The sequence below is a fragment of the Bombus impatiens genome, unplaced genomic scaffold (assembly GCF_000188095.3).
Source record: "Bombus impatiens unplaced genomic scaffold, BIMP_2.2 scf_0159, whole genome shotgun sequence".
Lineage (NCBI taxonomy): Eukaryota > Metazoa > Arthropoda > Insecta > Hymenoptera > Apidae > Bombus > Bombus impatiens.
In genome coordinates, this window is record NT_176578.1 from 62,019 (window position 1) to 77,502 (window position 15,484).

Below are 15,484 nucleotides of genomic sequence, written 5' to 3' on the forward strand. Positions count from 1 at the left end.
TATACTAATTTTTTTCTAAATATGTGTGCGCAGTAAATATTTTATGATTTCTATCTACATTTTCACATTGTTTCAAATTTTATCAATATAATCATGACAGTCGTATTTCATTACGGTACTAGTGAAATTTCAAAGTGTTTTACATAACATATTACATTACATAACAATATATAAATACAAATTTCCTACGGTAGCTGTTCAAATACTTTCACGAGTCATTGTAAATATACAATGCCACCCAAAACCTAACAAACACTACTTTCGCTATCTTCGAATCATCCAACCCGATCAATATTTCTCTCTTATAAAAATTCCCATTATATCATCACCTAAAACGTTAAACACAAAAGGAGATCCACGAAGACGTCCGATGCAACAGATTCGGGCTTCCAGATTCGAGGCCGAAGGATTTAATTACACTATGAAAAAAACATGCTCTCGTGTTCAAGAAGCTCTCTCTCTCTCTCTCTCTCTCTCTCTAGATATATAGAGATAGATATATATATATATACGTGTGTGTGTGTGTGTTTGTTCTCTTTTTCACACACACACACACTTTCTCTCTCTCATTCTTTTTTGCACTTTCGTTCCCTGGGGGTTCGACTTCCGGCGGCCGTCAGCTTCAACTTCTCTAAATCAGCTTGGCGGCCAGCGTTTGTTTTTTCTAGCGTGGATATAGCTCAACGATCAGGCAGACCAGTTCGGTAAACTGTTTTAAATTCATGAAAGCCATCCCACAGATGAGCCCCGACTCCAACGTCACCACCAGCATTCTCACGTTCGTACCGACTATTGAGGACGCTGGCAAGTTCCTCTCCTGCCACGGCAGCGTGCCGGATATCCCGGATTCCGAGATGGAGGACGGATGGAAGCTCGATATACACCGTGAGTGTGTTTTCATTGAAATTTCATAGTGACGATCTACGGGGAGTGGAGGTAAACGTCTCTCGGCAATATTTTCTTCCACGACAGGTGGTGGTCACACACCTACCATGAAAAATAGAGAACAAGTAACAAGACAGTTTCGATCAGTTGATTTTCAGAGATAGGTGTTGTGTGTGTTTTTTGGGCTTTGAATGGAATATTTTCTGTTTGATTGCGACGAAAATAGAATTTTTAGAGTAGAAAGGGACCTGTCGTGCTGCGTCAATCACTATCGTGCCAAATAATAATTCTCTTTAACCCCCCTTGCATTAACTATTATGCTTCTTGTATTTGCAAAATTCCAACATATAAAGTCAACTAATATTTACTAAATTAAATTGTATAAAGACGTAAGAAGAATTAATCTTATAAAAACAGATAGACTGTATATTTTTTCGATTCAAATCAAAATATTCGTCTTCATATTTATTAAATTGCCTACTTGATACTATGAACATAACTAAACAAATTAAACTTTTTTAAATTATATTCCTAGCTCATCAATTACATCGATAACTAAGAAAATCAACATTTTTAATTATGTCCAGAAAAATATAATTTTGCGTAAATATTCAAAAATCCATCAATGAAACATAAAATACTAAAATACTTTCAGGACACCTAATTATAAGCCTGATCCTAATTTCCCTAATCTCAATTCAACGCTCCAAAAATAGCAAAACAGAATCAAAGGAAAGCAAGCGTTGATTACGTAAAATTGTAGAACGGGAGAGAAGAGACGGGAAAATTTGTCAACAGTGTCGAGGACAGATCTAGAAATCTGTCTGATTGGTTTCCCGACGGGGAAAAATTTGGAAATGCTTCAATCGGGTTTTCGCAATGTCTAGTCTACGAGGAAACACGGCCATATAGCTGTCCAATAAAAATGAAATATGGTTGATGAGCGATTTATTGCGTCGCGTCGTGGAACGTAATTTAATTCGCCTAATCGATAGAGCAACGCATTGACGACCGATTGTTTCGAGTGGTGAAAACAGCTTCTCTGAAGTTTGTCTCGTCGACAACAAGCCAGGAACTCTAATGCGAAACGCGTGTCGTCATGGCCATCTATTCTTCCAGTCAACTTTCCATGGTACGTAGTTTACTTGGATTAATTAAAAATTTTAATTAATTCTTTCGAGGCTTCGCAGACTGCGCCAACTGAAAAGTTCAAGCCAGAGAACGATGATAACGTTGCTGCAGTATGCAGGAACGGTAACACGATAGTAAAACGTGAGAGCTTTTGAAAATTATTAACCTTAGAATGTACAGTATGATATATAATATTTCGTAGTCGGGAAATGAAAGAAATGTAATCCGTTATTGTATAGGTAAAATAATAGAATGAAATATAATAATTGTGAGGAAACTGAATAATATACGTAATATCAAATTTCGGTGATAATGTTTATAAGTCATGTCAAATGTCAAAGATTGAGATTAAAAGTTTCGATAATGCAAATTGAAAATATCGAACATTCTTAACCCCTTAACCTACAACTACGAGCATGGCCCGTAGTACGATGATCGGGCCAAATATAATATATATTATAATATATAATAGCTTGTTTACGTTTTGGGCCCAAAATTCTGGAACGTAAGTCATACGTTAAGGGGTTAAAATTTGTAATCTGTGATTCAATGTTTTTTACATAATCGCTTTTAATACTCGAAGCAGATATTTCACGAATAAAGAAGTTACAACAGTAACAATAACAATAAAAGATAGTAAGCGGAATATCTATGTCTTTCGAGAAAATTGAGATTACAACTTTCAATCATTCGAATTGAAAATTTCACCCATTTTTGAAATTTTTAATCTCTAATTAAACAGTTTTTATTAGTGATCGCTTTTAACATACACGCAGTAGAACAAAGAAATCAACAATGATAATAAAAGGAATATCTAGAAAACAGAATATCTATAGTATTTTCCAACGTTCTTCTCACCATTTTTATTGACAATGCTCGAGTTCTATTGTTTTGCTATCCATCCTATTACCACGGTAAAGAGTGCTTCGAATCTCAAGCAGTTAGATTGCCACGATCGATGCATTCTCTCGCATTCGAGTCTTCCGTTTTTAGACATTTCTTTCGCTCATGCAGCCTTGTTCTGCATTGAGTAGTCATCCTTCTGTAAATTTCCGCTCCACTAACACCCACACCACTTAAGAACCTGATGACAGCACACGATTCCCCCGATGTACAATCTTACAGTGGAACAAGTTTCTTGGCAACCAACCAGAACACATTATAAACAAAACATAAACGCTCAGACCAGAAGCATATCGATGCCAAATATTTAAAAGAATATTTTCAATGTACTATTCGGACCATCTATTTCGATTCCTTCTCGTTTCTTTTCTATTTTAATCCACGAATAGTCTAGAAAGTCTACAGAATAGTCTACAGAAAGAACAATTTTAGGGGGCAGGTAAATATTAATATCTGCCGATTCAGAAAATTTTTAGTTAATAAAAGCAAACTACCGAAGCGCAAAAGCAAACTACCGAAGCGTCCTGTTTTGCGACCAAGTTTTCAGGACAGAAAAAAAAGCTCTGTTCCCCAGCGGCTTAAACCCAAAAATTGTATCATACAACGAAAAATGTAAAGCGCCGACACATAATACAGCATGGCTACGTCGTACCGCCGCGTATCGGTACCTTTGCCTAACATACCATTACAAAAATTCACCGTTTATTGTGAATATGTACCTAAAACTGTATTCTTGGACTCAATATACTTTAAATCTCCCTCAAAAAAAAAAATGACGGCAGCGCAGTGGTTAGCGCCTTAGGTTACGAACATTCGGAACCCGGGTTCAAATCCCGGCGACTGGAGTCCGATTTTTATTCCACGCATCTAAATTAGAAGAAAAATAGCAGATCCCATCAGCGACATCTACATAGCCAGCATCTACAATTATATCACGGCCAACACTTACACCTCACGCTTCTCAGTTGGTTGGCAAATGTCAATCTAATTAATCGATGATAGTACAAAATGTTTTGAATGTTCTGTAGATCTTTCAATTCAAAATTCTGTCAGCTCATATTATTTTAATTAAAAAGCAAATTATTATTGCAAAATTATATTCTATTAAAAAGTAAAATATAATATCGCGCCTTTGATTTAAAAAAGCGAAATTTTTACTAATCCGTCGAACGACAAATATCCCCCATCTACTTGACCACGATTCGTGCTCCTTATTTCCTTTGCCACCCTCTCTAAGCACCCGTAAACGCGCGTTTTAGCGCCGAGTCGTCTCAAAGGCCGTCGAAATCGCATTCGCTTACCGAAATTAAAAACTCGCGTGTATCATCGGCGTCAGAGAAACGAGCAAAAAGAAGGGGTTGGGGAACTTATTTATCCGTTGAGATTCTGTCAAGTCGGGGCTCGTGTATTGACTTCACACTCGATATTTCGCTCTCGTTATTAGCAAGAAATCCGCTGCTCCCTCGTGACCGTTCGCTCGATATCGTTTCTTCGCCGTTGAAACTCGAGCAAGAACCAATGAACGAACGAACAAAAACAACGAGAAAGCAAAATAAAAAAAAAGACGAAGAGAATAACAAATAAGAACGATAGAGGGGATGAAAGGAAAGGGGTAGCAAGAGAAAGAGAGGGTAAAAATCTGTAAAAGAGCAGCCGTGATAGCGATTTACGACGTTCGCCAACCAGTTCTTGCTTATGATTTCATTCGACCTCGGTTCTCGTAATGCGAGTCCACTGAACAAATCCGTTAATTCCGCCACAAGATCTCGCGCCTGCAATAACGAGTAAATTTTTCCTTATTCCTTCCCACCAGCTGAAACCACCTCCCCGTCTCTGTGTTACCGTCTCGCCCGCTGAAATTACCGACTGGCGCGATTATCGATGGAAAAAGAGAGTGGTTCAAGGAGAAAAGAGGAGATGATGGATTTCGTAGGTAAATGAGCAAAAAAGAGGAAAGAAACTGGGAAAAAGCAGGATGGAGGAGAAAATATGTTAAAGCTTGATATGAGGCGTGGTTTATGAGTTAGAAACCATTGCCATTTTTGCTATAGCACTACAATTTAGAGTATTTAATGTCGAATTATTTTATTGGAAATCTCATGGTTTCTAAAATTTATTTTCATTGTGAAATATCGAAAATATCATATCGTTGGAAATTTCTATTTTTCTTTTCTTTTTTTTTATACCTGCGGGCAGAATTCAGTGTTTAAATAGCACACTGCTTAATTAAACATGAGAATTCAGAATTTAAATAATACACTGCTTGGTTACACATCAGAATTCACAGCATAGAATATATAGAGTTTAGAAACACATAGAGTAGCACAATAAGTGTAACTAAACAACCATTGTTAGCAATCGCAAGCATTCATCATTCTACGCGATTCTAAATTCAAGCTCGATCTTAAGTCAATAACTGGTCGGTTCTTTGTGTGAATTGACCAGTACACCACGTGCAAATTTGATCAGACCCAAAGTCACGATGTATACATGAAGATCATAATATGAAGACTACACAAGTAGGAAACGATAAGCGAAGTTTCTAACATTTCACTGGAAAACAAAGTTATAAAATTTAGTACGTTGTCAATCAGTCTTTCGGACCTAATTATACTTGTCAAAATTTTCAAAATACTAATCTTCATCGTATTAGAATATCGAAGATACTAAAATACTGCTTAATACCGTATGATGTTATTATATTGAAAATATTAAAATTGTGTTGTAGAAATATCGTGTTGTATGGAGGTTGTCTATACATCATATTAAAATCCTTCTTACAATCATAAATTAACATTAAAGCAAAAAGATTCAACAAAAATATACTCGTCATAATACATAATATACTCCTCCTTTGATAACTCCTTTTTGCATAATATAGAGCACGAAAAAAAAAACGAGAGAAATAGCAAGTAGAAAGAGAATATGAGAATAGAAGATAGAAAGAAGAGCAAGAGCAGTCACGAAGGAAGGTGCAAAGAAAATCTGATAGGAAGAACGAGTGGAACGAACTTCTAAACTTATGGGATAGAGCAATAGGTGGATAGAGAAAGGAAAAACGAGTTTTATACGGGGAGAAAGAAGGTTTTGGACGAAAACGAAAGGAAGGAAATCGAGAAAACGAGAGAATCTTAAGCCATGGATGGGCATGTACCATTAATTTCCGCGAAGCTGAACTGATCCTTGTTTTCTTCTTTTTCTCCCCCTTCGTTTCATGTTCGTGTCCTCTTACTTCCACCTTGTTCGCTGTCTAATCGAGGAAAACTTTTATATTGGACAGCGGAATCACGGTGTTAATCTCCAGGAATGGTGGTAGGAATAGCGAGTTTGCATAACGACCGGTTCGTTATGAGATCGGTTTAAGAGGTTGTCGCGAAATCTACAGACATGTTCCATGCGTCCTGCTGGAATAAAAAGATTTTATCGTGCGAAGTCATCCACTCGATTCTGTCGCGCAAACGATTATTTGAAGCGTAATTCTAGACCCGTGAGAACTACTCAAGGATGGTTTTTGCAAATGATTCAGTCAACATCTGTGAGAATAGCACTATAAATAGAAATACAGAAAAGAAAATAAGGATTACAAACATTATCTTTTAATATTTACCTTGGAATTTGTTTAACTCCTTTTAATTTCATTTGTTGTGAAACACATTTCTATGCAAATATTCAGTTAAATATTCCATACGTGCATCAGTGAAACGCAAAAATTTATACGCAAAATATAAAACATAATATTTTTAAATAATATGTGGAGTATGTCAAATATGTATGCATGTATGAGTATCAGAAATGTGAAGAAGCGTTTCAGATGAAAGTTGTTTGACTTCATGGAGGAAAGTTAATAAGATATTTCGATTTTTTTACACTCTTATCTAAGGAGATATCAATGCCGATGTAACTCCTTTAAATGAAATATACAATATACACTTTTTCTATATACCATATCCTATATACCATTCGATACATTTTTTAATTCTCTACAAAAAGGTATTGGGGTATTAGGGACGAAAAATGACCAGTCTAAAAGATACTTTGACTTTAATCTTGTGCAGCTTATCGTAAGAAAGACAAGGAAAGATAATGCAGTGCGTTTATGTTTATATTTTTCAACGCAATGCTGTATAAAAAGAATGTACAATTCCATTTTAGGAAGTTACATTGGCATTTAATCTATCTAAATAATAATGTAAAAAAAGATCGAGAGATCTTATTAAGTTTCCCCCACGAAATTAAAGAACTTTCATCCGGAACATTTTTTGGCACTCCTGATGCTTACAAAAATAATCACATGTACACATTTAAAACGAACGTACTCTATATTTATGTGTAAATGTTATAACGTTTATACGTAATATTGTATGTGACCATATGAATATATTTTCTATTTAATATGTAAATTTCATGTTGCGCCTAATTTACGGATAATTAGTGTATAGATTTTGTTAAGGAAGTATCAATCGAATCGTGGCATAGAAACATCAATTCCTTGGAAGAGTGTGTTGTTGTTGAAAAAACATTGTGCGATGCTACAGGAAAACATTGGACCAGTTTGATATATTGTATCTTCCTGATCTCAGATCGCCTGGAGGCTGAAGCCAAGAAAGGATTAACAGCGACAATTGATTTTGTTGTTATCAGAGCAGACAATATTGCGTTAAATACAAGTGGGAATTTAACCTACTTGTGTTGAAAATTATGGATAGTAAATAGATGTTTGGTGTGTAAACAGGGTTTATCATGCAAGCTTATATTGCTGCAAGCAAACTGATTGCTTACCTCATAAACTATAGCATATACCGGTAAGTACGCGTACACTTGAGAGAAATATACTCCCCTTTAGTATTTTATAAATTAATAAAAATAATTAATAAAATAAAAATAATGTTATTTTCTAACGATAGTGATTGACGATTATAATTCTTATAACTGAAACTCTTTTCATACACATTTAATATTATATATACTCATTATAAACGATTATACACATATTATTATACTTGTACAATGCTTGCAATTGCTAATTATCTCTTCGAAATATACAGAGTGATTGGTAACTGGTGGTACAAGCGGAAAGGGGATAATTCTACGCGAAAAAAGAAGTAGAAAATATGCAATAAAAATTTTTCGTTTTAGGCTTTGTTTTCGAGAAAATCGACTTTGAATTTTCGAAAAATTAAAAAAAAATTAAAAAAAAATTTTTATTCTATATTTTCGACTTCTTTTTTCACGTAGAATCGCCCCCTTTCCGCTTGTACTACCAGTTACCAACCATCCTGTATATAATCCTCTTATTATAATATTTCCACAATGTTGGACCATTTTTTTATACGTTCATTTGAGTTCTAAAAGAGGAAACAATCTCCTCTTCTCGTATCTTACAGTGCACGAAAGTTAACGCCATGATTAACAATACTCCTAAGCAAAACGTAATTATATATTTTAATTACAGAAAACAACAACAATCTAATAACGAACACAACTCCCAACACAGACATGCACCACACTTTTCAATATCCCAAAAATGAACTTGCAGCATCTCCATCAACCATACCTAAAATACAGATCATTTCCACCTATTTATGATCCAACTCAGCAGCAAACTCCACGCATAAACAAAACAATCCTATTTCTTGCCTATCGCTCTAACTGCTTACTTACACTGCACCCAAGGCGCAAAACGTACTCGCGCGCTGGGTGCAGTTGCCCGAAACAAAACATTGTACCATTTCTTACATAACGACATGGTTAAACTTTCAGACGAACCGGTGGTTATGCTCGAGCTTGGGAGCAATCTGAACTTGAGCGCAATCCGCGAGGGTATCGACGTTTATTTCGAGTGCAACATCAAGTCGAATCCGTGGGTTTACAAAGTCTCCTGGCGGCACAACGTAAGTTCAAACCAACCATAATCGCACCCCTTTTCATCTATTAAGTCACCTGATACATTAAAATAAATTAAAATTATTAAAACATCGAATGAAAATAAATTTTAAAATACAAACGCAACGATCTCTTTTACTATACTAAGAAGTCGAAAACAGCAAATCTTGAAATATGTCATTGTTCCTACAAATGGGAAATACACTACCGGCTAAAAACTTGGAATTATCATGTTACGTAGATCTCGACAGACAGAATCACAAAAAGAATCGGTTTATACTTCTGCAATCTTAGAAAACTCTTTGATAGAGTAAAACTCCGTTCGTATGAGTTAATGAAGGAAGAAATAATTTATATGATTGCAATTCATGTAATAGGAGCCCATTGATTCTCCTCCCACACCTATGATTTTTTATTCATATAATAAAAGTTCACGTTCGAATAAATAAATTCAACCAACGAGAGTTCATTCGATCAGACATTCACTGGATTCGACTAAATGGAGTTCATATGAACGCGTAATCTGCTATAAGTAATCGTATACAATTGAAAATTAAACTAAGTAAACGATAATATTCTTGATAATATGATTGATAAATGTTTCATATTTATATTAAAATCAACAAGTAATTCAATGTAGAAGAACAATTGAAGAAGTATCGACTCCAAATCGTTGATCGATAGTATATGTTCTATGTAAGACGACGACGACGACGACGACGACGACGACGACGACGACGACGACGGGAACGGGAGCGATGGAACGCTCGCTAACAGCCAGATAACGAAATTGCGTGGCAGTTCCGGAATCGATAATTTAGAAGCAAGCCTTAATCGAAAGACGAGATAAGGGGAACGGGTTAGCGCAGCTGTGACGCGAAGTTTCTGTTTAAAATTTACATGCTGATACGGGCCGATCGGGAACCAATGTGTAAGCGTTCTTTGAACTAATAGCCAACGTTCCGCATCGGTAAGAAATTTATCGGCGAGCTTCGGGAACCGTTGACGTAACCCTAAGCGCTTCAAGCTTCTCCTTAAATGGAGTGAAGTCTGACGGAGATCATCGTTAATAGGAAGTTCACAGGGGGGAACCGCGGCAAGTGATGTGCACCGATTTTCTTGGGACTTTGATGTTACGCCAGGCGTTAGATGGTTTGGCTTTAGATTGATAGACCAAGTTCCTGGAGAAATATCTTAAATTTCAAATTTCTCAAGTTTGGCATGTCATGCTACCTTTAGGGTGATACGCGAAGGAATCTTGTTTCATCTATTTTAAGATACATATTATATTATTGTTAAGGAATGAGAGATGATTAATAATTAAAGATAATAGACATAAATTAAAGAAAGAATAGTAATGATTAGAATTAATTTCCAGAGTCAAATGAATTTTTTCTTTTTTTACATTTTTCTTCTTTGGTTTTAAGTTGTGTTTGAATTCGATCTTTGTAACTAACAAGTACATGATAGATATATGTAAATATAGATTAAAGATGATAGGTTATTAGCAAGAAGAAATTAAAATTTATTTGTCGATTTAAAGAAAATTCTTCTCTTTTGTAGCTAATATAAATTGTTTTCTGTATTACTTGAATTCAACTTTTGTATTATTCATTGTATCAAACGAACCTTAAGTAATTACGTGGTTGAAACTAGTAACAAATTAATAATAAAAGCTATTGAAATAAGTGGCAATGCCATCCCACTTTATTCGCCAATTACTTCGCTTAAGCAGAATCGCAGAATTAACAGAAACAAAAATAAACGATGTAGCTTTCATTTCGACGTAGAATTTACTGCACAAATTTTGTAGTATAGAAAGCATAGAATAAATGAGCTTTCTACATAAATTAGTAGGTACCTTATAACACGCATTACTATTTATATTAATTATCAAGTTTGTAAAGAGAGATTATATCGACTAATTACAAATATAAATTCGTGCGTACCAAATAAACTTTGTAGATACATTAACTAATAATCCATAACTCTACACTAATTATCAGAAATTTGACAGAGATTGCATAGATTAATTACAAATACCAATTTCTACAAAATAAATATGCTTTCTATGTAAATTAACCAATAACTATATTACTATATTATTTACCTCGATTATCAAGAAATATTAATTGAAACGTCGCTTTTGCAATATAAGATCTATGTGACTGGAAACTTTTCCATGCATAATGTATATAATTAAATGATCCAACAAATAAAATATTTTATTTACTATTTAACAAAATTTCATGAATTTCGGTGCGTAATTGTACGTGGCTGCGTAATACTTCGTAAATCTATTGAAACTACTATGAACAAAATGACAAAATCAAAATTAAAAGATTAGTCACTCTCTTGGTCGTTAGTCAATAAAATATTTGATCTGTTATGTAACAAAGCTGTATTAATATCGGTACATAATTATACGTGGTTCTGTGATAAAATTTCATCAGGCTATTGGAAGTTCTACGAATGAAATAACTGAGGGAAGTCAATTGTTGTTCGCGACCGATCCGATGAACCAACGATGTGGGACGTGATTGGTATTGAGCTATGGCAATCACAGCGAGAGATTTGTTTAATGATTAGTTGTACCAATGAACAGGTTTCCTATTCAATATTAATCTGTTTGATATTGACGCGTTCAATCTACCGCGGATCACTGATTGGTTACATAGATGCGATATCCCATTTACGATTAACTCAAAAATATTCTTCCAGCATCTCTTAATTGACAAAATTTCCATTTACTATTAGCTTTCGAAAAATATTCTATTAAGAGAAAAAAAAATGCAAGAAAGAACGTAAACCGTTCCTGATTTCTTACGCTTTTCTCGCAAGCCGTCATTATTAATTCCGTTTGCGTTTTAAGGCGAATGCATTCTGACAGTACATCTCACCCGTTCTTTAACGCGCCTTTACGTTTCATAGCCCCAGTCTCTCCAATAAGAGAATCGTATATTTTGCATTACTACGTTCCATTGTGAATATTTTAGCCAGCGAAGTGTAACTTTACTCTTTCGCCAGCGTAGAACAACTCCACAGTCCTTAGACGGAAAGTAGGAAATAATTTCAACAAGAAAGAGCAAAACTACTTCGTTAATATCATTTTTTCGCACAGTTGTTAAAAAGAAAAAATTTTAATTAACTTCATGACGTTCGATTATTCTTATTTTAACCGTCGAAATAAATAATGTATGTATGTGATTACAGTAGAACCTCGATTATCCGACGTGATACGTGAAAATCATAGAAAACATTTTAATAATGTTACGTTGTACGTGTATTTAAGTTTGATTAATTATTTAATCAGTTGAAAGTTTGGTTAACCGCTTTTACAATACCTGACTATTTACGCTTTTATACACTTTGTGTTAAAAATTTCATGATAAAAATGAAGTTGTAGTAAAGTTTAGAACATTTCGAATAATACAACCTTAGACAGGACTCTAATAACCGAGACTCCATTGTACTTCGAAGTAAATCTACCTATTCGCAGAATTGATAATTCTTAGCTGCGGTTAGGTCAATTGCGACGAAGGCAAACCATAGACAGCAGACAAGCGACGAGAGCTTCGGAGTTTTCAGTTATAGGGTAACACTGCTGCATGCGGATCTGGACCAGCTCAAATTATATTCCTACTTGTACTTACACTTCTATATTAAAATATCTTACCTTACGATACCTAAAATACCTTACAATTTATCCACGCGTTTCTCTGTTTATACATCTAATAACCTCAACAATCTGCTTAACGCTTTTGTCGAAAGTTCTAAACTTTAACAACTGACAGATTTTACGATTTTATTATATCGTTTCTGTTTATTGCATGCCTCTGTCCCGTAGAGGGATTAGTAAGGTTTATTTTAAACGAATACAAAGGCTCTTCCGTGGTATATTGCATTGTACTGCATTATGTTGATCCGAGTTCCATAAATATTTCTTCGAGCGCCTTTAGATCTCGATGTCATTCTAGTCAAGAGAACATCAGGCGCCTTTGTCGATTCTTCGTTTGATTCGAGAACGACCACCGGTACGGAAGATCTCCGCCACTGGTGCCAATGTGTTTTGAGGAAATTCAAAGGAGATTTCCGACACTCGAAAAAGGAGAACGTAATACATCGGTTGGCACGGTTGAGAAATTGAAAAACTGTCAGCAGCCTTCGCCTTATTTTTTCCCCTCCCTTTCTCTAGTCATCCTTTTTAATTTTTTCGGCAAATTTATGCATGGAATGGTATCTATCGATCTGCACGCGCATCAAGTTCACGTAAAACTATCAATCATCGTGAACGGTTCACTTCGAAATTACCCTCACCGTCTGCCGAAGTGAGCTGGACGAGGAAACAAATACACGTATATGTTGCTCGCGTAACCTCAATTTGCATAAGAAAAACACAGGACAAAAGCATGATGAGCACAGTTTCGTTGATTTCCTGATTTTGATGTTATTTAATAGAACAGAAGAAAAGGACGGTTTTGCTGGACTTTTAAATTTCCCGTAAATTCATAAACATTCCACTCTATCTCCGAAAAGTATACTTCCTCCGATATCTGATCAGATAACATTTCTATTCATAGTCAATTAAGCCAATAACTTAGAGAACTATACATAAAATAGATTTCTAGGCAGTGTGTCGTACACGAAACATTTTAACGACCCATCGTCTTTATTGTTCTTCGTCATCGTCGTTTGTCGAAAAGTTAGATGTACTTCCGATCTATGATGGGATATAGTGATCACGATTTTATATCGACAGGGCAATCCGCTGTATCATAATCCAGCGACAGGAACCATAATCAGTAATCAAAGCCTAGTATTGCAAAGCGTAACACGAAGCAGAGCTGGGATCTACACATGTATTGGCAGCAACCAAGAAGGCGATGGAGAGAGCAATCCTCTGAATCTGGACATCAAATGTGAGTATATTGGCAATTCAGCTTGGTAATTCTAACTAACGCAAGATGTAAATAGATATAGGTACAGTTCTCTTGTGAAGACTGAAATATTGCATAGAATTTGGAATCGTCGATTTAAATGGTTATAATATACACTTTATACTTGCATTTATTCTAATTATAAATTCGAATATAATTACATGTATTCTAAAATTACGGAAAAATGTATTACAAAATTACGGATAAATCGAACTAGGAGGAAAATAAAAATAATAAATTCTCAAATTCGTCACGAATGGAATTTTTGTTTACTTACGAAAAAATAATTAATACTATAGCTTCGAATTTGGCTCTAAAATTTTTGGATTAATAAGTGTGAAAGATACGCTACTGATCAAAAGTATTCGTAACGCTTGCTTATTCTCTATAAAATATATTTGAATAACAAAATTACAGATGATGTAAATTATTAGCGATACAAGTATTACTATTGACTATTGGATAAAATGGTTGTATAGAAATGGCTGTCTCATCGCCCATCTTCACGCAACATTCCCTAAAAACACAGGAAAAAGTGACACGATAATGAAAAGATGTAGAGGAACTTCCAATTTTTTTTAATTTTATAGGGAATACGTCCGTTGCAACTTTGTTCCATTAAAAGTTTGTACCGTGATGTCACAAGCAAATATTACCACGACCCGATCTTCGCAAAAAAATTTAATCAAACCGGAAGAAAAATTTTACAAAAAGGACACAAAGCAGTTACACGGTATAAAAATACAATTTTTAGAAAAACCGTAAACCGTTCTTTTCCAGAAAGCAATTATTAGTTGTATAAATTTAATTATTTAGATAGTCCCGCCAATAGTGAAATATTTTTAGACGATTTAGAGTTTTTCATAAAACAAATATTCATTCGAGCAACTGAAGTGAACTTCAAAGATAAAATATTTAACTGTATTAGTTACATATTTAAACTTTAAAAACGCTTAAAATTACATCTATTAAAAATAACTTACACGAGTATCTATTATACTTAAATAATATGAAACTATGTTGGTATTGAATATTTACCAAAACCTTCGATTTGGTAAAGAAAAAAAAAATTTATAGAAATGTAATATATAGATATATTCTCTTATTTAAAACTAATTACCAGTATTGAATATTACAAATATTAAATAGTTTCTGGAAAAGTCAAGTATCTTTGAACGTTAAAGGATACTGCATAAATATTCTATTGTAGTATGAAAGATTGATGAAATGAAAAATCCTCAACAAATACTTATCGCATTTTTCTTTAAATAACAGCTTTCGACATTAAAGATTACGGCCATTAAATAATTCCCACATTCAGAGAGGAATATTTTTAAACGTTATATAACCCTGCATAAATAAAATATTTATCAAAATAAATCACGTAAAACCTGAAGAAGAAACAGCAAATAATATCCAACGTATCCTTCTTGAAATAATTATTAAATATTACAATCACTAAAGAACATCTACACAGTCCACAATGAAACGAAACATTTATAAAGAGAGTTGAAACGAGATCTGAAAAGCGAAAAGGCATTCGAATAACGCATCTAGCCCAGAACCTGCTATTTCCTCCGGCTGGTTGCAGAAATATGTAGAAAGTATGATTCGCTGCGTTTTGTGAAGCGATATTATGTACAATGAACGAAGAGATTGTTGCGATTCCAGCTTTGTGGATTTATACCAATTCGAATAAAGAGAGAAGTGGATTGTAAGATGGGTCGGAGGGGGGGGGGGGGGAA

The 15,484-nt window shown here is 34.6% G+C and overlaps 1 protein-coding gene across 4 annotated transcripts in view; it reads left to right on the forward strand.

The window, feature by feature from the left end:
• The window catches only part of LOC100744725 (hemicentin-2-like), a 137,495-nt gene that overhangs the window by 53,126 nt on the left and 68,885 nt on the right, over positions 1-15,484 (forward strand). For all 4 annotated transcript variants that reach the window (XM_012382685.3, XM_012382686.3, XM_024365968.2 and 1 more), the window contains exons 6-8: positions 741-885; positions 8,680-8,810; positions 13,562-13,721. In XM_012382685.3, the coding sequence (XP_012238108.1) occupies positions 741-885; positions 8,680-8,810; positions 13,562-13,721 (436 nt within the window). The remainder of the gene's footprint in view (positions 1-740; positions 886-8,679; positions 8,811-13,561; positions 13,722-15,484) is intronic.